This window comes from Antrostomus carolinensis, unplaced genomic scaffold, assembly GCF_000700745.2.
Source record: "Antrostomus carolinensis isolate BGI_N321 unplaced genomic scaffold, ASM70074v2 scaffold42094, whole genome shotgun sequence".
Lineage (NCBI taxonomy): Eukaryota > Metazoa > Chordata > Aves > Caprimulgiformes > Caprimulgidae > Antrostomus > Antrostomus carolinensis.
The window spans coordinates 1,420-27,543 of NW_010313622.1; the positions used below are offsets into that span (position 1 = coordinate 1,420).

General features: G+C 36.6%; 1 protein-coding gene across 1 annotated transcript; it reads right to left on the bottom strand.

Moving 5' to 3' along the window:
* Positions 1-1,098: 1,098 nt before the first annotated feature.
* Positions 1,099-25,895, bottom strand: LOC104524502 (ATPase family AAA domain-containing protein 2B; the record flags this gene model as incomplete). The annotated part of the gene is made up of 16 exons (XM_029084839.1): positions 1,099-1,176; positions 1,960-2,271; positions 8,240-8,330; positions 9,274-9,433; positions 10,443-10,531; positions 11,321-11,495; positions 12,265-12,380; positions 13,137-13,248; positions 14,456-14,554; positions 16,314-16,389; positions 17,814-17,930; positions 19,235-19,343; positions 19,870-19,972; positions 22,190-22,343; positions 23,369-23,415; positions 25,741-25,895. Coding segments are annotated over 16 exons (1,993 nt in total), but the record flags the coding sequence as incomplete, so codon positions are not given.
* Positions 25,896-26,124: the final 229 nt, after the last annotated feature.

Here is a 26,124-nt window from a genome sequence, read left to right on the forward strand (position 1 = left end):
TCTCCCTGGAGCCTTCTCTTCTCCAGGCTGAACAGCCCCAACTCTCTCAGCCTGTCCTCACAGCAGAGCTGCTCCAGCCCTCGGATCACCCTGGTGGCCTCCTCTGGACTTTTTCTAGCTGCTCCAGGTCTCTCCTGTGTTGGGGGCTCCAGAACTGGACACAGCACTGCAGGTGGGGTCTCAGGAGAGCAGAGGGGCAGAATCCTCTCCCTTGACCTGCTGCCCACGCTGCTCTGGATGCAGCCCAGGACACGGTTATTGGCCTCTGGGCTGTGAGTGCACATTGCCGGCTCATGCATTAAAACCTCCAGCTATCCCAAAGTCAGCATAAAACTAACCTCACAAAAATACATCATTTTTGGATGAGGTTGCTGGCTAAAATGGTTTAACAAAGGGTCTGATGTATTAAAGTAAGTGAAAGGGATAGAGCAAAAATGCACAGCTGGGCTGGAGAAACTGCAGCAACCAGCACAAGGATCAGCTTAAGCTGCCTGGGCTGCAGTCTGAAAGCTCTGGAATAGGAATGAAAAGCAAGTCAGGGCTGTAACAAATTTGCTTTATGACTGGGCTATTTTCAAGTTAAACACATACAACCACAAGTACTGTTTACATAGTCAGGGCAGTGAGGGTAATCCCAGATAAGAACAGTAGAAAATAGTATGTCAGAATAAGTAGGTATCAAAACCAAGATATCTTGTTCAGCGTTTAACCTCCAAGAAATGACCGGGGTAACTATTAAAGTCTGTCTCAGAGACAGCTGAGTAAAAAACCCCAGAACAACTGACTCACTGCCAGTCAAAACAGTCAGTCTCATTCCTTCTTATTCCCCAATTCCTCAATGCACTCACACTGCTCCCATTGCAGCAGGGTTCTGGCATTCATCTGACCCCTTCCTGAGTTGTTTTTACTCACTAATTTGGCAAAGAGCTAACTTGACAAAATAGCAAATAGTTCTCCACTTGTTAAGCCAGCAGAATCAACTCAGAGGATCAGGGACGCATCAGGCCAGCTCAAGGGGAAGGAAGCCTCAGGACTTTCTCATTAACCAGTAGATGACCATTACACAGGCTCAGGTATCTTGGCTAACCACAGTCTCACCTGCTGAGCTGCAAGCTCCCCACAGCATTTCCTTACAGCTTGCTTCTGCATCATCAACAAGCAAAGGGTTGGGGACAGCTAACAGACTCAGGACAAGAGCACCATTTCCAGTTCCTATGACACTGAGCAACAGCGTCTCATTTCTTTTGTTCCACCATATGGTAATGTCCCATTATTTCTTGAATGTAAAATGTAAATTAATCATAGAATCATGGAATCGATTGGGTTGGAAGGGACCTTAAAGATCATCCAGTTCCAATCCCCCTGCCATCAGCAGGGACACCTTCCACTAGATCAGGTTGCTCAAAGCCTCATCCAGCCTGGCCTTGAACACTTCCAGGGAGGAGCATCCACAGCTTCTCTGGGCAACCTGGGCCAGTGTCTGACCATCCTCACAGGAAATAATTTATTCCTAATATCTCATCTAATATCTACCCTCTTCCAGTTTAAAGCCATTGCCTCTCGCTCTGTCACTCTCTGCCCTTGTCCAAAGTCCCTCCCCAGCCTTCCTGTAGCCCCTTCAGGTGTTGGAAGGCCACTAATTACTAATTACTTGAGGGTTTTTCTTTTTTTCAGATGACACTCACACCTACGGGATCCTGGTCTACATAAGTCAGGTTATTAAATTCCACAGCAACTTGAAATCAGCAAAAATGGTTAAGCAACATCCACACAACCTGTATTTAAATTCTAACATAACACTGAACCAAATACATATCAGGCTTAAGGTTAGCAATACAGGAAAGCCAGGTGAAATATTTCCAAATTGAAAGAGCATTTGCAAAAACCAAACCAAACCAAACAAACAAAAACCACACCAAAAAAAAGCCACCAAACACCACACACTTCCAACCTACATACCTTCGCTTTTGTCACCCTGGCTAAATTCAGCATGAGGAAACACTTTGTGTAAAACCTCAAGAAGGTTATGGAAGGTTCGTTCCAACAGTGGTCTGATCACAGGAGATAACGCATGTCCTGAAGATGTCATGGCACGTTGGGAAGCAGGCACAATATTCTGCATTGCATGATAAAAATCCTGCGCGCTGAGAACTACTGAAGAAACATCAAGCTGTAGTTTCTGACTGCTCACATAAATCTGGGGATAGCGTCGTCTCAGGGCAATCAAGGCAGCCTCAGTGCAAAGTGCTTTTATGTCAGCTCCACAGTACCCTAGTGCACACAAAAACAAAAATATCTTCCATGAAATAGCACTGCTGTGCTACGTCTATTGCAAACGTGCCTAAAGCTAAAAACCATCAGTAGTACTTAACTGTCGAGGTCCTGAAAACATCTGCCAAAAGGTATCAGGTCATAATCCAGTGACAGTGTTGTGTACCAAGAAATTATGTGCAGGTATGTTGAAATACAGTAAGAAATTAATTCCACATTGAGGTTCAAATGACTAATATTTTCACTCTATAGTGCAATATATAGTGTATTTTCAGCTCAGGGTTACAGGTCTGTCACCGCTCTTTCTTCTTCCTTAATATTCTCTAAAGTATGTGTGTAATTTTAACAGGGAATCCCCTCTCCTTTTTTACTTTAATATCTCTACATTAATATATATTTTTAATAGCAAAGTAATTTGTTATACAGGATGAATATTACCAACTTTAAAACTTTTGCAGACTGAGAAAATGAGCAGTATAAAGAAAAATGTTTCGTGAGTAGAATATGGAAGAGATTAAATCTCTTGTTAAAAAAAGCATACTGCGGACTCTTGGAAAAACATGAACTTTTACTATTAAAAAAAATGCTTCAGACTTTTCAGAGTTTCATAATTTTACTAATATAACCAAAAGAGTAGAAAAGCTATTAAACAGCATTAGTATTTTAGTTCAGCCTAGCTTCTAAGTACCTACAGGTGGCTACCTATAATTGCTTAATCATCATTATTGAAAAATACAGATCTGATAATTATGAAATACTGAGACTTAATACCCCCGTGTCTCATGCAGTACTAATGGTTTGGGATTTTTCCCCAGAGCTAGAAACTAGATTTCTAATTTTTCCGTATCTCTCAGCCAGAGACATTAATATGCCACTGTATTTTGTAGCACCATGGCTACATCTTTCAAAAAAATGTAAAATATTATTCCAGTGGGAAAACTCTTTTAGAAAATTAGAGTCAATACAGAAAAACGTGTTCCACCACATAAAATTTCACAGGTTTGCAACAAAGTGTTAGACACTAATGAATCAATTCTTTACTTAAATTATTCTTGATCAACATTTTTTTAACCAGATTTCCTCCGCCCCGCCAGGTCTTACACCATTTGAACCTTTTCTACTCAGTTTTTGTATTGGTCTTTTGGCAGCACCAAGTCCCAAAACTGAAGCCTGTCTTGTTTCTCCCTATCCTCTGATGTTTTTTTCAGTGCCGCTGCCACACATATTTTTCAAAGCTGATTCCAGACACAGTGTTGAAAAATAAAAAAGGAAGCAATTAACATGGTCAATAAACAATTTTCCATCCCCATCTTTCAAATACATTAATTTGGGGGATAATAATAAAAGAAGCCAACTTTTCAGCTATAAAGATGACTTAAATTGGCTGAGATTTCAAAATTCTACCTGTGTTTCTCATACATACTTGAAAATAATCTTTAAAAAGCAAAAAAAATCCCAGATGGAAGATCACCATAAATATCAGATTCCTTCTACAACTTTAAAACTAAGCTTTCTGTTTTTATAAAAAGGTTAGAAGATACAATTCACATTCACAAGTCACCTTGAAATAAATACACGTGACATTTTAAATAATCAATAGGCAACTAATTATTTTCAGTACTAAGGTTGGTTTGTTTGTTTGAACTAACTCCCATCATGAAATCAAAACCATGCAGGCACATTCCATCAACCATGGGAACCTGTTAGAGAGTAGCTACAGGAGCATCAGAGAAATCAAAACCCAGGTTTTTCCTCTAAATTCTGCTTTGTTCTTTCAATATCAGGCATCACATTCCCATTTAAATTGGTTCACTTCTCATCTAACAAGTATACTGGATTAAATTAAAAGATGGGGATGGGGTGGGGTGGGAGAGGTGGGGGGGGCACTAAACCGAAGGGGTACAAGAGATATATAGCACCCTGAATGCCTGTCACCTTAAAAACTAGTTTAGAATCTTCACGACAAAAGATTCAGCAGCTCAGGAGCTATATCCTTTCCAATTTTTCTATTAATAAATGCTGTAATATCAGTTTCTAACAGTCATTTTAATCACCGCTTGTACATCTCCAAAGAATTGCAAAATTAGGAAATAATAGCCTGTAGCCTATTTTTTAAATTAAATTCTCAGGTGATCAGATACACAATTAGTCTCCATTTCTACTTTTCATTTCTCAGGAGCAATTACATTTGAAGAGTAATAATTGGTGTCTCTGTTTGAGGAACTCTCTTGTGCATACTGTACGTACATCCATTTCAGTGACAGGAAAACTGCAAAAATCCTGTATCTTGTGAAACATTAAAGAGCTTTTTTATTTCTAAGAAGCAAATGTACATTGATTAAGAGGAAGAAAAACACAAGTAAAGTATTGCCAAAGCAAAATAAAATGTATCATGCCAACAGCAAATAACTGGAGTTTCTTTTTCCCTGAATTGACACTATAGTATAAAATCAAGGTTCAGTGCATTTGCTTCCATTTTTGAAGCATCTCACAAAGGATGTTCAATTTGGCAGGCAAAATGTACTGGCACACCTTAACTTAGCACAAAACAAGTGTTCTTGTCAAGTAGCCCATTTCGTTCTACCCATCACCACCACGCTCTGCTAAACATTTTCAAAGTACAACTTTTAAAAGGCAGGACAGCAAACAAGTAGATTTTCGTGTAGGTTTTAAAGGAATGTGCTTTCATTACTGAAATTTCAAGTCATACTCTTCCACTTTTACTGTGCAGAAACTAAGTCTTCTCTAAAATTTCTTCTGCCTAGTATTCACCCCAAAAACCTACAAAAAAAGCAACTGGGTGAACAATCTTGACCACTTTTTACATTTTACATCATGTAACTCCCTACAACTCCTAAAACAGACTGCAGGGAAAGCAAGTTAGTGAACAATTCAGCATCATGACAGAAATGAAAAATCATAGCATGGTTTGGGTTGGAAGGGACCTTAAAGATCATCCAGTTCCAACCCCCCTGCCATCAGCAGGGACACCTTCCACTAGACCAGGCTGCTCAAAGCCTCAGCCAGCCTGGCCTTGAACACTTCCAGGGAGGGGGCATCCACAGCTTCTCTGGGCAACCTGGGCCAGTGTCTCACCACCCTCACAGGAAAGAATTTATTCCCAATATATAATCTAAATCTCCCCTCTTACAGTTTAAAGCCATTACTCCTTGTTCTGTCACTCCCTGCCCTTGTAAAAAGTCCCTTCCCCAGCTTCCTGTAGCCCCTTCAGGTACTGGAAGGCCGCTATAAGGTCTCCCCCAGAGCCTTCTCTTCTCCAGGCTGAACAGCCCCAACTCTCTCAGCCTGTCCTCACAGGAGAGGTGCTCCAGCCCTCGGATCACCCTCGTGGCCTCCTCTGGATTCTTTCTAACAGGTCCATGTCTTAACACTTACAGTTTTTTCTGTTTTTTAAATTATGACAAATATGAACATCAATGCCAAAACCTCCCCCTCCATCATTACACTATGATCAGAAGGAGTAAAAAACAAATCTAACAAGATATCATTTTGTCACAAAATGCTCCTGCGACAATAAGCACAGAATATTTTTACCAAACATCTTGAGAATGATGGTTTGCTTCTTTACAATTCTAACATTATTTAAATAACCCATATTACATTGTAAAAAGTGTTATCTGCAAGATGACAGATGGAGGAATTCACACTTTTTTGGTTGCTAATACGTCTTGTTTCCTACAAGACTGAGTTAACAGGTAACTGTCTCTCCGCCTACAGAAAGTTATCACTCAGAACAATGAAGTAAGCACCAGAGATAAGAAAAGATTTATGAAGTTCAGGATAGCTAGGGCCCACCTCCATGGAGAAACACACTTCTATGGAGAAAAAACAAAATTACTGGTGTTTATTGAAGGTACTAATAAGACATCAGTGTGTGGTCTTCTGAGCAATTCCATGCTCTCCCCAAGCTGCTTCACTTTGTCTCACATACACTGCAGTCATGCAATCACATCCAGTGAAGTGGGTTCTAAAAGGTATGTAATCCATAACATCTGGGACAAAAATCAACCCTCAGGAAATAACCTATTTTTTGCAAGTCCTGGGGCTTTTTCCTTCTAATTTCTTTATAATTATACCCCTGGATCCTAAAAAAATTCTGAGTCGCACATACACCTGCTTCCCCAGAGTCATTTACTTTGGTAGTATTTCAGCAGTTTTCTTCATTAGGATCCATGTGCTTGTAGTTAAGTGTTGCCAAGTTTGCTGAACTGGAGACAGGTATAAACCATGATGTGCAAAGAGCCTGTCGAGTCTAGGCAGCTTTTACTTGGGGAACAGGAGGTGTTGGTTTTTTTTGGTTTGTTTGTTTTTATAGAAAACCTTCACAGGGGAGGAACCAGCAGACCAGTATATACTGTATCAATGTGACAACTGCACTGATGAGTCTGATTTGCAACAGCCACAAAGAATCTGCAAAGCCTGTTTAAATAATTAGTTGCTGCAGATTTCATTTATAGAAATGATGAAGCAATCTCAAGATGAAGAAGATAAACCTGTCTTATTTCAGATGTTTTAAAAAGTCCTTGTAATAGTCAAAAGGTTTTAATCTTGGATGTATGGAAATATTTACATTCCAAGATACAGAATGGAGACAATCAAGTGCACCGTAGTTGGACAGTAGGAAAGCCAAAGGAAACAGAAAAGGGTTTTTCTTTTTGTTAGCTGACTTTTCCACAAAGCTGACAGGCTTTACTGAGCACAAAGAACATCTTCCAATCAAACCTACAAACGGCTTTCCTTATGCTCTGAAATTTAAATACATAATTGTGTTCTCAACACAAAAATATGATGAATTTTCAAACAACTGGGTTTTATTCCCTTTAATCCCCTCTCTCCCACTAAGCAGCACCAAGTCTTTGCACAACTCAAGCAGAATTTACATGAAATGGGTTTGGCACATGCTGTCTTATACCCGGCAAAGCTTAAACTGGAGTTTGCTGGACAGTTTTCTCCTCACCAGAAGATGTTGAGGTCTTTGTGCATCAAAAGCGGCACGGTGCTGCTTCGATGATAGGTGTCCCTGTGGATGAAGAGGATAATTCGGATGTACTGTAGCTGAATGAATGGACTGATGTTCAATTTAAAGTTCTTATTTCTCTGATGATGGATTCCAATGCAGAGATATTTGAGACCATCCTTTTTCTGAGAACTTCAGCGCTTCTCCAAGTAGATGACTGACAGAGGATGTATCTTTGCATGACAAATTGTTGAGAAGAGATTGTGATGTGTGTTTTAGGGTCATTTCCTCTGTTAAATTCACTATTAAAATATTTGGGTTTATTTCCCATTAGCTTTTAAGCAGCAGGTTTATCTTGAACAACCATCCTCCATTCAGTACAGCAGGTCTTTGGGTGCTCCAAAAGTATATTGAAAGTACTCATGGTGTGGTGCTTTTTTCCCCTCTGCCTATATCTACACTTTGGGGTTGTTCTGTACTATCAATCTAGAAAAAAAATTCACCTTTAAGAAAGGCTGGTTAGTTTTTTGGATTTCTGACAGAGGAGAGCATGCCAGTCAGTAAAAATGAAAAAAACAAAACACACAAAAAACAAGTACTGATTTCTTTTTTCCCCTCCATAAGTAGACAGAGAAAAACCCCAAGTCTCTATCTCTTCTATAACATACTAATTTAATGGAAAATCTACATAAAGATTCCAATTTTCACTTCATTTTGCTTCTCTTTGAGGGTATGCATCCTATATAGACAGTGATGTTACAGAAAGGAAACAGGATTGTATTTTTAAACAACTACTAGCTACTTATTTTGTGTTTTAGTAAGACAGAAGCATATTTTGTTATTACAAAAAAAAAAAAGAACATTGTTGAAAGTACAGAAGTTTAGAAAAGTAAAAATAATAAAATATCCTGACACATTTAACATACTTTCAGAGTTTTACACAGAAGAGAAAGCATCTATAGTGAAAAATACTAACATCGTAACACTCACCAACACATTTTTCAGCTAGTTCTCCTAAGAAAGGATCTGACAATTTGGGGTTCCAATCCCTGGTATGAATCTGTAAAATGTGCTTTCGTGCCTGATTTAGGGGAAAAAAAAAGGAGAGAGAGAAAGAGAGAGAGAGAGATCAAAATTAGTAAGCCAAATCCATGTAATAGTATTTTAGCCAAAAATATTATTTAATCATTTGAATATAAATTTATTTTACCTGTTTTTGACATGTCACCGAGACATAAAAGAGAACTTAATACTCAAAAATCTCTCAAGAATAAAGATTTTCCTTTTTCAATTTCATACATAAGTAATAATTTTTTCACTATACCAGCTGCACATTTTAATTGCTGTTTAATCAACATTATTATACATGAACTCATCAAAACTCATGTTCTAGTAGGAAGCATAACTTTATAATTTAATTTTTAATTGCTGCACCTATGATTAACAGCTTCTGCTGTCAAATGCATAACTAATTAATTTGTTGCTGAGTACCACAGTACATACACATGAATTCCAAAACTATTTCATTTTACAATTCTATAGAATCCAAATACATTTATCAATATACAAAGTAAATTTAAAGCATAAATTAATGAAATACTATGGTTGAGTTTATAGAAGTCTAGAACAAGGAACTGAAATGTTCCTCTTGCCAACATCATAATATCTCGCTTTGCATGTGCAATTTGTATGTGCTTAGCAGCCTACGTGATAATAAAGCTATTTTTTCTTACCATAACTTCCAAAACTTCCAATAGTTAGGGCTCATTACACAAATCCATACAAAACTAGAATTTTTAGATAAGCAATTCAATTTAATGCAAACAATTTACCTTTCTATTTGCATTCATAAGATCTGAAGTTCAAACAACTTTATGCATACTATCGATTTACTAAAAATGTCTTCCTAAAATTCAACATTCTTACAAGAATGCATATGGTTATTTCATAGGCTTGGCTGTCAAGCATGGAAATGTTTAATATACTAGAAATGTTTATTAATAAACCTCCTTTCTAAGTTTTACCTTTTGATCGGGCAAGTTGAAAAGAAATTCCCTGTCAAAACGACCAGGTCTCCTGAGTGCAGGATCTATAGAATCCAGTCTGTTTGTAGCACCAATTACAACTATTTCACCTCTATTATCCAGTCCGTCCATGAGAGCAAGAAGAGTAGATACTATAGAGCTAAAAGAGAGGGTGTTTTGTTTTGGTTTTTTTTAAAAAAAAGTACAGAGAGCACTGCAAGAATTTTTATTTTTTCAACTGCAACATTCATAATTTCAAATAAAAAAATTTAAGTTAAAAAAAAAAAGTTGCATAACTGTTTCAAGTGTCAAAGCAGGAAGGAATCTTTTCATATAATTTGCATTACACTTAGTATTATGACTCCATCAAAATCAAACTTCCCCCTTTAAAACTTTTGGGGAATGTGAGCTCAGGAAGCCATTTACTGCAGCTCTGAAAAGTTCTGCTCCATTCTCAGTATCTGCATCCTCCTACTTAGAGCAACTGCAGCACCAGGCAGAAAAAAGGTGCACCAAGACAAAGCCAAATGTTCCCATAACCTCCTAGTCTGCTGGCCCCAAAATTTCCTTCCTGCCCTCCTCACTTGAGTGGAGGAAGAGACACACACAAAAGCCACCACCTATAAAATGAAAGACAAGTGCATTGGCATAAAAAGTGCAGCAAAACTGCGACTGAAGGCAGCCAGGAAAAATTGCAGCCAGCAGTAAACTGTTGTAAAAAAAATGTTTTTAAAAAATGACACAAGAGCAACTGCTAAGATAAGTTTGCATATCACTCCATCCAGAATTAAAAGGATAGGGCTATCCAGTTCCTTCATAGAACATTACAATTCTTCATTTAAGAATAAAACATTTTTAAACTATTAGGCTGGTAACAGACCATCTGTTTACAGTACAGAACCAGCAACCAAAGGGAAGGCTGTGGAAATCTTGAAGTTAATGTGGCTGAAGGGTAATCTCCAGTACAACTCAATTCCCAGCACATTACAGTCTGTCTGAAGAACTGAGAAGATTACTTTTGACAACAAAAAAACTCAACAATCTGTCATTTCTAGTCTAAGTGGGCTTAAGGAAAAAACTTTATTGGGAACTGGGTAAAATTATACTTAAGAGTTTAGCAAGATAACACAGCATATACCAAGATAATGCCAGCGTATGAGAAATATTACCTGTGAATCTGATCTTGTCGACTAGAACGAACTGGAGCCAAGCCATCTATTTCATCAAAAAATATTATAGAGGGTCTCATCAAGTATGCCTGGTATGCAAAAAAACAATTTCAATTCACAGTTCAGTCATAATTTATCCATCAACACAGAAAACAGTTTGTTTTTATTGCAAAGTATTAACATGCTAAACTAACACATATACTGAGACATCTTTGTTAAAGTGTACACACTGAATACAAAACTGAATTTTCAGCTACAGTATTGTTTCAAAGCAAAAACGATTGCATTCTCCTTTGAATAAGCAAGATGGCACCAGTGTATCAGTTTTCCTGTTTCTCTGAGAGATTCAAGACAAACTGAGACACCTCACACACAGTTACAGAAAACATTATCTTATCTGCTCACAACCTGTTTGTTTAGACATCTCTGTCTGAAAACAGCTTTTGTTTGAGCAACCACATTTCACTGCTTTATGTGACGCTCTCTTCTGTCCATCATTTTCAAAGCCAAATAAGGATACTAAAATATATCCACAGCAGATGCAATCCTGCATCCTCCCCTACATAGCACTTATCTTGAACATGCCAGCCAAACTCAAACTTGCCAATTTAAATGTTTTTATCAATTTTTACTCAAACTACTTTGTCTACTTCATTAATGGACAAGTCGAGAGACTTCCTCTAAGTTTTCAGAGCAAGAAAAACTGTTCTCAGCATTCCTTTATTTCTTCATCTAAAAATGTAACTTGGACAAAATCTGCCCAATCTATGAAACTTACAGTTAAGTGCATTTCAATTGCAATTTATTTGGGCTGCCTAGAACACACACAAAAAAAAATTACAAAGAAATTATATGAAAAATATGTATTTTCTTCTAACCTGATCAAAAAGGAGTCGAAGCTGACGTTCAGATTCACCAACCCACTTACTGAGACAGTCTGCTCCTTTCCTCATAAAGAAAGCCACCTTTTTCTCTCCTTGACTGCATTCATTAGCTAGAGCTCTAGCTACCAAGGTTTTACCTGTTCCAGGAGGACCATAGAATAAACAGCCCCTGAAGATAAATGGATCAACACAGTCACAAACTTATTTTACGTCTCCTGAAAAACTCCAAGTCAAATTTTATAATGAAGACAGGGAGCCTGGAGAAGAAAGACTTAAAGTTCTAGTATTACTATTTAGTGTATTCAACATGATTTCATAAAAGCTGTTTGTTTTATGCTTTCAAGTTAGTAAATCTTTGCTTTGTAGAGAACATTAATGAAAGGCATACTAAGCTCCCAAAGGATTGCTTTCCACTAGTAAAAAAACCTCCTCAAATTTTAGATCTTAGAGTCAGTTTTTGCTGCTTCTTTGTAGAGACATACTTCAAGTGACAAAAATATCCCCAAATTTTCAATTTACTTAATTATTGTATATCCATTTAAACCACACACCCAGATGTCTGATTAATAAATATTAAAATAGTAATATGACATTACTGAGATTACTTCTATAAAAGAAACACCAGCATTTAGCTTGATTTAGTAAAATTGATAACATAATGGAAACAAAAGCAAGGAGCTACTCATTAGAATACTTGAAAATTCTTTCTGTGACCAAAAACACAGTTTACCTTCCTACCACAAGAAAAATAAACTAGATTTTTGTAACTCATCATCCCATTTATTACATTCCGATAGACAAGTGGGGTAGCAAACAGGTAAGTCTATCTGAACGGTAAACACTTCAGGGAAAGAATCAATCTCCTATGTGTTTTCAAGTAAAGCATTCTTCAAAACTTAATAAAATAAAAATATAACAATAAGAGTAAATACACCTACCTTGGTGGCTGAATTTTAAACTTTTCAAATATTTCTGGATAGAGAAGAGGAAACACTACCATTTCCTTAAGTGCAAGGATATGATGACTCAATCCCCCTATACTATCAAAACGCACCTTAGAAAAAAAAACAAACAAAACAAAGCATGTATTTTACCAGCTTTCCACAAAATTACCTTTACTTATAAAATAACATATTTGAAAACAAATTACAAACAACATTGCATTCATCAGCAGGAGTTCCTTGAATTTTAGAAGTGTAAACAACTTGAGAGAGTCAACTCGTGGTTGCCCACGTGAGGTTTATCTCGTTTGCAAGTTAACTGTGCCAGGGAAGCCTGGACACCGACAGAGATCCAGCCTAAGTCTGAGAGCATTTTTAAGCTCAGGCACAGCATAACAAAAATATAGTCAAAGTACTTCTAGACAATGCTTCAGCCCTAGTAATAATTCAGCAGTTTCTGCACTACAGACACCAAAAGCTAATGTGCATCATCGTTTCTGCACAGGCCACAGGACCCACACAGCCAGCACCGAGTTAACCAACCTGGGTGGTCAGTTCCGTTTTCTGTGCTGCTCAACATATCCCAGTTTCTACTAAATATAATCACAAACTGACTGTAAACAAAGAAATATAGTTAGGCAATTGATATTTTGGCTTCTTTACAATATGGATGCAGCCTGTTGACTACCTACAGGCCAAAAGCAAGTGCTTTGTAGCCCAAAGGAATAAATAGACAACAGCTTTGGAAAAAAAACAAAAAAGATCAGTGAGCTTATTATGAATTTATTTCAACTGTAATGAGAGGCTGTGGTGAATTCTGCTTATGCATAATTGGGAGAAGGAAAATAGAAAGTTTTAACAAAACCTACCGATTTATCAACAATCATGGGGTCAACGTCAGCCAAACTTGCTCCAACTTTCACACGTTCTCGCAGGATTCCACTAGCCAAGTCTTCTGCTCTAAAGTTTAATGGCAGGCACCTGTTCAACAGCAAAAAAACACCAAATAAATATTGTTCTGTTTTGATCATTTTCCTGGAATGTGAAGAAGCAAGAGATTAAACACCTTCTACTACCTAAAGAGACCACCTTTCTGGATTGATAAGGTCATCAAACCTAACCTTTTTATTGTGGTAATTTTTCTTGTATATCTGGAAGTTTCTTAAATGTAATTTTTCTTGTATATCTGGAAGTTCCTTAAATATAGCTTTATGCTTCCATACAGGTATTTCAAACTGGAGAACTAGGCTGGACAGAACATTTTTATTAAACACAGAAGAAACAACGTTCACCAAAAGAACAGGACACTCTCCAGTGTCAGTGATCAACTGCTTAAGTTCAGTATGGTAAGAAAAGGATTAACAGTACAAGGAAAACAAATTTTAAAAAAATTAGTTAATTAAAGTCCAAAGAAAGGAAATAAAAATATTTCCTGCAGATCAGTCATAACTCACATCTACCTGTTCCAGCTTCTTAGTGTACACAAAGAAGCTTTAAGCCCTTACGCAGATATTGCGTCAGGTCAAATACACAGATGAAGGGAGGAAGAGAAGTACCAGTAAGATACAGGTTACACTTCCAACTACACTTTTGGCAGTTGTACATCGTTGGAATTCCTCAGGTTGCAAAAAGGAACAGTGTGGCAGACAAGAAGAGATGGAAAAAAGAAAGATGAGGAAACACTTTTTTTTTCTGTTCAGTTTTCCAACTAATGTACCCGTGGCAGTAAGTAAATTTTACTGATATACCTTACAGATATTCCACTTTTAGATAATTGGTGAATAAATGTAAGGTCAAAAAATGTGTGTTGGGTGTGTAGAATGCACATAGCATTACACAACAGGAAAAGAGAAGAATAAGAGCTAGTACTGGGAGCACAACTGAACCAAGTGGGACCGAGTAACACCAAGAAAAAAAATCCATTTTAACAAAAAGAAGTTGTTTGTCTTACAACCCAACTGAACCAAATATTCCTATCTTTCCATCACTATTGTTAATTACCTACTCATAAGATTCAAAATCTATGTTAATATGTAACCAGTAATCCTCCTACACTGTGTCTGCAGGTAACCACAGGCAGAATCAAAAAAGTCTGCAGAACAGCTAGAACATTATAGAATAGTTCTGCTTGTTTTCAGCTGATTTAATAACAATCAAACCCTCCTAAAGACCAAAGATGTTTTGATACCTATTTCTTGCTCTGGCCATGCTTTTAGATTTTCTTCTTTCAAAACGTTCTTCATCTGAAGAGGTTGTATCACTGCTGTGAATGGCATGCTTCTTTCTCCTATTGAAATAGCAAAATAAAAACAAAACTCAGTCCTTTTTGCAGTAGAATGGCATGTTTTGATTCTTTTATAAAAAGAAAATTGAAATGGCAAGTACAAAACTGTTCAGATTTAAGATACATGCAAATTTTAGTTTTATTAAGTATCAATTTGGAAGGGGAACATCTTTTACTGTCACATATCCAATTTCAACATGAGTATTACTAAAACAATAGGTCCCTGTAAGATCTGTGGTCCAGTTGATGCAAGAGTGATTATTTAATCAATAAGCTGTTGAAGTTCATTAGACAGCCACTGTACTTCAGAAAGCTTCCAACCACTTTAGCCACCTCTAACATAACAGAAATATCAAGAACTTACTCAGTTTGATGCTTCCCTTTAAATTTTCTTTGAAAAAATTCCATACTTCCTAAAGCATATAATCTCTTTTTATGAGGTCATTAATTCTGAAGAGCAGAACAGTTTCACATAATACCTGCACTGTAGTTTAACTTCTGATCTAAGTAAAATTACTATTAAAAGTCTGCAAGAACCATTTCTTATTTTAGTACGACAGTATTTCAGAAAACCAAGTATTTCAGAAATATTAGAGAATATACATTACATCTTCTGTATAAAAAGGTATTCAGTTTGATATATGTGAAAAAAGCTGGCACTTTTTTTTGCAGGAAAAAGTTGACTACTAGTAAAAACTCATGTACTTTTAGTGAATACAGTGAGCTGAACCATTTGTATCAACGTGATACTGCACTGACTAGACATTTCTTGCCAAAGGATAACATGGTCAGTCAGTTTTAATGTTCAATGACCAAAAATTAGATACATTTGAAGACATATCAAAGGGAATATCATGCAATTAGGAAGAATTTTTATGACAGTGTCCTGACAAGAAGGGATAAAATAAGAGCGGAGCAAGAAGCATGTTAAAACTGAAGGGGTGATAGTTTTCACACTCTTTGTACCTTACTAGCAAGTACAAGTCCTGAGATTTCCCAACAAGCTCTTCAAAATTAAATGTTTTCATTTATATTACAAAGAAACACGTAGAATCATAAGATTCTGCTATTATTTTATTTACTTTTCATATTTTCACTATGCCATTAAATTGAGCAGTAAGACGAGTTTCAGCAGAGACTATCATTCATTTACTTGGATTCTGTTCATGGGCAGATATATCTTTGAAGTTCTGAGTACCTCTATTTTTTAGAAAAATTACTAAGCTCTGACCTCATCTGTTTTGTTAAATAAAACCCACTAACAGTTTCCCTGACAAGCTGGAGTATTCCAGACTTTAACACAAAAGAGAAGAGTCAAAAATGATGCTTGGCAAATATTTTATTAAATTGTTAATATTACTTGGATGAAATTTGAACTGGAAGAGAACAAAAAACACTGCCCTGATTCGTTTATTTTTTAGAATAAAAAGGGGATATTTGTTAAACTGCTGCTTTGGATTTAAACATTAAATATACACCCTTACAGAAAAAGCTACAGCGTGCAATGTGTAACTCTCCTTCCAGTACTTTCAGCACACCCATTTCCATTCTGTTTATCACAAAGCTTCTACTGGAATTATGAAGTGCTATGAAATTCATGTTTATATGCTGATCAGGATCTGAATCTAAGATACAATTCAAGACCCAGGTACATGCATGAATGAGCTGTACAACTCACTCAAGAATGTTTTGAAAATCAAAAGCTAACAGAAGTGTACTGAGGGAAAGCAAACAACTACATACCAAAAAGACTGACACTTACCTGATATGGCTTCTTCTTGCAGGAGATCTGTGAATATCAAACAGTGTATTTTCCCTCTTTTTTTGATGAGCTGGCACTGAGTAAAAGAAGTTACAGGTTTGCAATATCAATGACAAAAGAATAATAAACTAATCTAAATGCTGCTCAAAAGTGCTGGATTATTGCTTTACCAATAATGTTATCACTGGGTTCTCCACAAGCTCAAATTAAGAAAAGAACTGGGGGAGTAGAGCTAAATCAAATCTCTTACACTTTATTTCACTATCACCATACTTGGCTTCATACAGTCATGGGAATTTCACCCTCAGCCTCATCAAACCACCACAGCTATGGCTACCATGGCACATCCAGGGCATCAGCACTTTTAGTTTATTTGCAGGACATGAAACTCCACACAGAAACCTCTGCGTAGCTGATAATAAGAGATACCTTGAAACTTCTCTTAAAAGATAAACCACAGCATTTCTCTGTCACAGTCTTAATTTCCAGGTTGCCTTAAGATAAAGCACAACGCATACACCATTGTAACCTAAACCAAATATACACAGAGTACATTACTTCAAACAGAAGTATTACTAGGTTCAAAATCAAGAGACACTACACTGAAACCTTTATGGATCACCGAAGGCATGTCCTGTGAGGAGCAGCTGAGTACACTGGGTTTGTCTAGTTTAGAGAAAAGGTGGCTGAGGGGCGATGTCATCCCTCTCTAGAGCTTCCTGAGGAGGGGATGTGGAGATGGAGGTACTGAGCTCTTCTCCCTGTCATCCAGTGATAGGATGTGTGGGAAAGGTTCAAAGCTGCACCAGGAGAAATCCAAACTTGACATTAGGAGACATTTCTTTACCAAGAGAGTGGTCAAACACTGGAACAGGCTTCCTAGAGAGGTGGAAGATGCCCTAAGCCTGTCAGTGCTTAAGAGGCATTTGGACAATCCCCTTAATAAGATGCTTTAACTTTTTTTAACTGGCCTGAAGTGGTCAGGCAGTTGGACTAGATGATCACTGCAAGTCCCTTCCAGCTGAAGTATTCAATTCTAAATTTCTCATCTAGGCAAGATGTGGTAACTGCTGCTACGCAGTTGATCTAGAGTTACGAGTTAGGCTTACCACTCGAGAAGAGAAGCAGATATAACAGTAACTATTTTTTTTAATATGTAATTAACTAATTTATTAATTGCTTTCTGAACTCGACTTACTGTCATTTCTTGACCTAAACCCTGTTCACCTCCAACTCTGAGCCCAGCACACTGCAGTACTTGCAAAGTTCAGTGAGGCAGCATGCACTTGTGATGCCACCACCACTGAGAAATTGAGAGATTGTGTCTCAGTAGTCTTGTTCATATGGTGAACAAAAACAGAGGCAAGACTGAAGTCTCTAATGTTGCACGGGAACTCTGTCAGGGATGAGGAGTAGTCATCTACCTTTTCACCTCCCACACCCATGGTATTCTTGGAGGTCAGTAGAGCAGAACTGCAGGAGCACTGTCCAGTTCCTCACCTATTGGAGGGGCCTGGTATCTTTCAACAGTTTTTCTCTGTCTGAGATTATATGGCCGATCGTTTTCTTCTCCCTCGGCTTCTTCTGCTTCTATATCCCCATCTTCTTCCTGAGACTCTGTTGGGGAAGAAAAATATTTTTAGAACACTTGAACTTGATGCCAGAGATATCTCCATTCTAAAAATTAACATTTTAAGGGTCACTTAGAATTATTCCCCTCCTATTAATTAACACTAATTGCAAATCACTGGAAATCTGAAGACCAAGATAAATCTACAGCACACTGTCAAACTCCCTTCTAGTTTCCCACAGAAGGTTCTGGAAAATCAACAGAAAGAAAAATAAATGTAGTCAAATTAGTTTTGGCTGTAAAGTACTTCAAATACCATTTCTGGCCACTTTTTCCTTCAATAATTATCCTTCAAATTAAGAAGGCCTTTCTTCTCTTTTCCTACAGGAGCCTCAGAAATTCAAACATTTGACACAGCATTAAAATAAGTACAATTTTATGATTCACAGTATCATTTTTAAACAAAGCCAACAAACGCACTGCATAAAGGCACCACCTAGGTCCATCTATTAACAGGATCAGTATTTCCATCCCTAGATCTCAAAATTAAGACTGCTTTCTTACTAACTGGGACAGACCATACCTCTTACAGCAGTTTTAGTTCAAAACCAAGGCACACTATGCTGAACCCTGTATGGATCCCTGAAGTCTGAGTCTGATTTCTTAATGAAGCCAAGAATGCTGTTGATCATGACAAAGTTGGCCATAATCCCTTCTTTCTCAATACTCTTTGAAGCCACTGGCCAGTTTCATCCAAATTCATCAAGGAAGGTAGAATTTCAAATACAGCTGTGTGTCTACAAGCCTTCCAAAATTCAGTGAATGGATAGAAAACAGAGACTTTAATTAAAGCTTTCCCCAAAGGAATGATGCAGAACTGACTATTATATGTTCCTTCTGGTAAATGCCATCCAGCATATGAGAAAGAGCAAGTCAGTTAGAACATGTGTAGTTGGAGATTACATGCATTACATCCTGGCTTCCACCAGAGGACTGTTAAAAGGCATGTAAGGAAAGCTCCAATTACTTAGTGTTAACAGAAAACAAGAGTAAGGGAACGTACTATATAAACATTTAGAAACCAGTTTGTACTGCTACTTTCAGATAAACTTGCATTTGTTTAAAGAAAACTATTCGGAGAGATCCCCAGAACTTCTCCTTCTGAAGAGGAAGAATCCTTCAGTGTGTACTTATTTGCAACAGTCTTGATAATTGGTCTATTTAATAACTCCAAATCCAGATCCAAAACCAAATTACTTTCTGTAGTGCAATATATTGTTATCTTATGTTTAGGAGAGCTTTGTTTTAGAAGTATTTCAGACAAATCCTTACAATTCTTTACAATCCATACCTTCTTCTTCACCTTCTGTGGACACTTCATGGTGGTTCTGAATCCCATAGCTATTTCTCCTCAAGGATTTCCTTCTTCTTTTCACTCGAGAATACATATCCATGTTTTCCTGGAATAAAATTCACATACAATATCGTCCCATGTCACTCACAATGTTAGCCCACAGTTCAGTAACACTTCACACAATTTCTAGCCTCCAAATATTTTTTCAACAGAACTCACCACACACAGACTAGGAAAGTAGTCTTATTTTAATAGGTGATAAAATAAGACTCTCAGTACCTAGTCCACCTAACACATAGTTAACATCAATATCAAGTTGTTCTGGGGAACAAAGCAGATGACAGTCCCTGGTCCTGTTTTCAGACTACCAGAGGATGCTTCAAACCAAAGGAGAACTATCACAGTACCTCATGACAGCATGACAACCAATTCATCAATAAAGAAAACATGATCTAGTATATATCCATTAATTTTGTTCTGAATTTTAGTTTATCAAGTTTTTTAATGTTATCCACTGAAGAGGATCTGAAACTTTCGACAGAGCTACAGACAAATGTATGGAGACTGCAAAAAACAAACACACTCCCCCCTGACATTACTTTTATCCAAGATCTGAGACACTGTGCACTTACAAATTCTGTATCTGTCCACATTCGTAGCCGTTCTACTTCCCCAGACCGCCTATTTCTCCTGATGTTAATATTATCCATTTCCTGTAGGACAGCTTCAGCAGTACTAAAACACATGCAACAGTTAACCCAAAAAAAAAATAGTTTTAAAATCAAAGACATGCAGAACTTTTTACATAGCATCCAACAACTTAACATATGTGATTCTATGGTCTGTTATGCTATTCCAAGGTCTACAAGCGAACAAAATATAGAAATGAATTAAAATCTGAAAGTTTCAGGACAGCTACTTGAATCTATCAGTTAACTACAAAACTAATCAGAACAAAGAAAACTGGAAGATGAACCTACAGAATATAAACTCAGGAGTATGCAAAAGAAGGAATGCTGATGCTGTTAAAATTCAAGGTTCAAATTTAAGCTGTAGCATTTTAAAAAATATTTTAAACTAGTTTTTTGCTCTGTGTAAATTGTAGCATATAGATTTGTAACTGCTTAGATGTTAGATGAGGTGTCACATTAAGTTTGCACAATAAGGAAGTAAAGCTTTTTTGCCTACATAATTATAATATTGGGAAAGCAATTAATGCCTCCACTCAATAAGCTTTACAGCTTCTTACTGTGACCTCAGAAAGACACTAATACATAAAGGGGGGTTTTTTATGCTAAATCAGTAAAACCTAGAATTTCATCATTCATTATTTGATCTCACTACTCAAACATTTCTCATCTACTATTTAATTAGTCTACACTTTCATTATATTAAGTATTTGTAAAGAGTTATCAAAACAATATTGGTATATAAATAACAACCGTGGCCAAGATGCTACATTGCTAAGGAAGAAAACGACACAGTATTAATGAGCCAGGCCAAGCTGATTATTTGGCCACCTGTCCTGAACACCCAGTTACTGCTCTTTATGGTCATTATGGAAGATTTCCCCTGGAATTCTACTGTATTCATATAGTAATTGTAAGAAGGCAGAAACTTTCACTTCCCTTCTTTCAAGCTGTTTAAAAGTAAAACTAAAGGGTGAAATCCTGCCTAGAAAGAAGTCAATGGAAGTTCTGATGACAGAAGTCAGTAAAGTCAAGATTTCATTAGGAACACCCTTCTCAGTTTTAAACAGTTCTTCTAAATATCTGTGATGTGTAACAGAACTACTTCAAGTAAAATCATGCTATAGTTTTCTAACAAATAAAACAGGGTTAGAGGGGACCTGAAAAAGTCCACCTGCTCTGCCAGGCAAGAACAAACGACACAATACCTAAATAATTCCTGACACATTTGCCTAACCTGTTCTTAAAAAACTTCAGTGATCATGGGACACACTGTTATCAGTATAAGTTCATATATAGACTTCAGTACCATGATCTTATCAAATTACAATCTTCATGGTAGACTTTTTCCTACTGTTGATGAGGAGAGGGAGATTCAACTGCAACTAGAAAAATAAATGTAACTCAATATAAATTTGTAAACTGATACCAAGTAGTTACTGAGTAAATTGAAAAAAGAAAAATAAATTAGTAAAAGACTCGACAGAATACATTTAACAATAGAGATCATATTTGGCAATTAAATGCTTATGTTTCAATCATCTTCCAAGCACTAGAGCAAACAGTCTCCCACAGATGTGACTATTAAAACCCATTTTACAGGTGGGAAAATTGAGACACATTAAGTGACCTGCCCAAGGCCAAATAGAAATAATATTTTAAGAAAAGTATTTCTGGCTCCCATTCCTATGCTCAGACCAGACCGTGTCTCCCTCTCTGACCTACTTTGTCTGCACAGTAAATGTCAAAAAGTGACACCCACCCTATGTGAATTACTAACAAATGGTAAAAAGCAAAAACAACAATAAAAAAAACAAAGCTACAAACTTTTGATATTTCATGATCAAAATCATACAAGTAAAATCTAGAAAGCTTCCAAGCACTGTTGCTAATCAACAATTTACATCACAATTAGGGTATCACTACATAAACAGGTTACTAAGAAACAAACTAGGGTGTGGATTTACAGCACGTCAGCCACTCTGCAATAACCACCAACGTACAGGGTTTTAGCCAGGTGTAAACACAGAGTAGCTTACTCCTCAGTGAAAGTCTGGTAAGCTGCTTTGCATTTAGAGCATGGATAACATAGGCAGTCACAGCACAGGACCCAGCCTGTAACTCAAACCACAACCTAGTTTGCCTCAATGCTAATAAACTCCCACAGTCAAACACACAGATGGCACTGGAAGACAGGGTTTTCTAATTTTTTTATAAAATTCTTAAGATATTTTGTGAATACAACTGAAGCATCCCCACATACCTGTTTACTAGCTGATCAAACAATAAACTCTGATTCAAAGTTTCAAATCTGTTTTTCCTGGACCGACAACTTTTTCTGACTTCTATATCTCCGTTTATGCAAGCATGGTCCCCATCTCCCTTTTTTTCCCCTCGAAGGGGATGGCTTTTGAGAGCTAAGAGAAATTTGTATTACTACTTCAAAATGCAGGAAACAACATTTTTCACAAACAAGAATTAGTAAGAGAATACTTAGCAAGGACAATAAATCAAAAGTTATGGAGCACAGTATGAGCACCCTTATATTCACTAAAGAAAAGTATTTTTTAAATTCCTATCAAAGCCATTTCTTCAGACTCGAGCTTCTTTCCTTATATGATAATCTTACTTTATGATAAAAATTTGGCATTGAAATATCCATTCTGTATTTTTAAGTTAACATCAATACCAAAACGCACAGTTTTAATTCTTAGTCTTTCAAATACAGTCTCAAAAGTTCAGATACAACACACTGATTTCACAAACAAATCTTTATAAGCTACTCTGTACAGCACCAAACAAAAAAGGATTCCCCTTCTGATTGTTCCTTAGGCACCACAATAAATAATAAAAATACTAAATATGCTTAATGGAATTAACACTTACATAGAGTCAACACAGAACTAAATGAGACAGAATTGATGAAAAAGGGACATGAAAGACAAAGTGGTTTTAGCTGAGATATGCAATGAGATGGCAAGTTTGTAAGGTACAAGCATATAGGAAAATTGTTTAAGGTAGCAGGAGCTGCAGACAAGGCAGGTCTCTCTAAAGCAATAGCAGAGTTATGTCATGTTAAGAACCACAAAAGGCCAAATCTTCAATGAGCAAAGAGAGTAAGTAAATTAAAGAGACCAGCTGGGAGAGGAAGGCCAAAATTAGTTCATAACAGTAAATTTGGGAATTAAGGAAAACATCAAGATCATGGCCAAGAGGTCTGAATTGAGAAGAGAAATGGACTTTCATCTAAGAATGTCCCTCATGTCCACAGAGAACATCCCAGATGTTGACAGAAGAAAACGGAGCCAAAACAGTAACTTTTCTGGTCAAAATGGTCAGAGTAATCAGTAAAGTTATTAAAAATATATGCAACTGAAAGTCACTAACACAAAATTGTTAAATGTAAAAAGAGATACAAAAGGGTCCACTGTGATACACTTACATAAGCTACGTCCATTTGGTAGTGTAGCACCAGGCTGAGAAGTTAACCTAGGAAACAATTACATCAGACAGACAAATCAACACTCCTTAGCCAAGCAAAAGCTACACAGTGAAAACAGAACTTTAAACATCGAATGCTACACGCTGCGCTAACCTCAAAACCTTTGTGACATGTGGCCTCTGAAGAGTCTGCTCCAGGCCCAACACTGGAATGAGGACAGAACTGCCAAATACCAATTACAGGAATCCCCCCAATTATCTAAACATTGATTTTATTAATCCCTCCAATGTTCCCTCATGCCATGTCCTACTATTAACTCTCCCTGTTTCAGAACAGGAGCTTGATATAGCTCTTCAAAGGCAATTATCATTCAAACACTTTGGATAAACTAGAAGGACAAAAAGCTGTTCAGTACTCACAGAAAAAGAATAAATTTAACAAAATTACCAACTCAAGTGAATGGGATTAATTTATGCTGGGTGCACTTAAAATCAGTAAAAAGTATTGTCATGTTCTCTGTCAATCTGATATTTTAAATTTATTTTAAAATTAACTTCTAGGAAAATTAACCCCTATTACTTCAGAGTCAAAAATATATTCCAGAGTTTGCTGCAATTTTACTGTGCGAGCAATTGTTCATTCACTTTTTATACTTAAAAAAAATGAAAATATTCTTATTTATTAGACATGAACTTACTAAAATTTAGAGTACCGATGAACAAAAAGTCTACCATAAATGGCAGACTGTTAAAAGTAATTTGTCAACAGCACTATGCAAAAAAGCTAATTAAATTGGGCAAAAGGAAAAAAAAAATGCATTTTTTAATCTCTCTTCCATCCTCAGAAACACTAAGCACTGTACAGACAAGTGAACTGTAGATCCTGCACACCAGTACTGGACAGGGAAGAACTACTTGCTCTCAAACTAAAAAACTAAAATTCATTTGATGGGAAAGAGAAAAAGGAGGGAAAGTTTTACTAATACCAAATGCAATCTGAGCTTGAACATGACCAGCAGACTACAAAGAGTTCAACTCAAAGGCACAGCAGATGTGGGCTTTGCTACTGTTTTCCTAAGAAATGTATAACAAATCCTTATAAAACAAAGGTAATCTAAGGATTTTTGCAAGGGTTGGATAGCAACACAGAAAACCACGTTTAGAAAAATCATGTCCACATCCAATTTTCCAGTAACAATTTTCTGGTCAGATATTGTAAGTATTTTAGAAACCACAACTGAAGTGAATTTTGATTATAATAAAGTTTTAGCAACAGAGCTTTTGCAAAAATATTAGGCCCACTGCTTTGGATTTTGGCAGAAAACGACAACAAAAAAATCTCAGATGCAAAGACATGTCACAGTGGGTTCTTCACAAGTTTCAGTATCGCAGCCAAATTCCATTTGACACAGTGATCTAATTATCCCAGATGCAGTAATTTTTTTTATCTGTTAGCATTTCTAATAGGTCCAGTAGAAGCCTAAACTTAGAAGGTGCATGAGTTTCAATACATTCCCAGATGACCATGGCCCATAAAACACTCTATTTAATTTATTCTATTTTAAAAGGGAAAAAAAAACCCAAGAGATCTATTTTAAGATTTACATCGTTTTTAAATATACTTAATCCAAGCAGATGACAGTTCAGCAGTGAAATACAGTCACACGTATGTACAAAGCGTGGCAAGAACCATTGTTATTTGTACATAACTATAAAATATGTATCTACAAAATAATCAGTATAAACTGAAAGTTCATGTCCCAGGAATACACTGTCTACACTGCCTCATAATTACCTGCAATCATGTGAAGAACCTTATGAACACAAGAATGGTTTGTAAAATATTATTAATCGAGAGTTATAAAATGAAACAAATTACTTTTCTTTCGAATTATAAAAATGTGGCAGGATTGAGGCTATACTTAATAAAATACAGTAATTTACTCGATTCCTTAAAACCAATCAGGGAAGAGAGGCTGAAAAAAAACAACGGAAAGAAAGAAACTTGACCATTAACCATTCCCTAAGGATGATAATACTAACTTCCTAATTAAAATGTCATGTCTTCTTATTGCTTGAGTACATAAAAATACCAATTAAGTCACTAAATTTGGATGTATCAAGAATCTAGAATTCAGACTGCATCTCAAATAAAACTACTTTCTGTTTTTGCACAAATTTGCACAGAGATGAGGGGAGTGATGTAACTCACATGTCTGGAGTCTTAAACTAAAAGAAAAATTGTACTAAAATAACACCCTTCAAAAATACACTCTTGAGCGTGAGCTGCAGCTCACTGCACAAATAACATCAGTGAGTTAACAATACAGGAAAAATTGGCAAGACTTCATTTTTCTCTTGATACCAAGTTACCTGGACTGTCCAGTTGAGATGCTCCATTCCTCTCGCTGCCCAGTACTGCGTGATTTTGATTTGTCTTTGCACACAGGATCAGCATGTTTTGAGGTACGTTTGGCAGGAGGAGATACGTGGCTATCACTCAAACTAGCATCACTACCTTCATCTTTCTGAAAAGAAAAAAAGCATCAGACCATACTTAATTGGCTCATTTGTATATATCGTTACTGAAAAAGAGGAAACAAGCTTAGTAAAAGGGAAGTCTATCAAACTCCTGGTAAATGCCTTATGTGAAATAATACAAACTATTATTTTGAAAATATTACCAGAAAATATGAAAATATTTCATTTTCAATACTGAACTTTTGTGTAACATTTTACATTTATTTATGAAAAAGC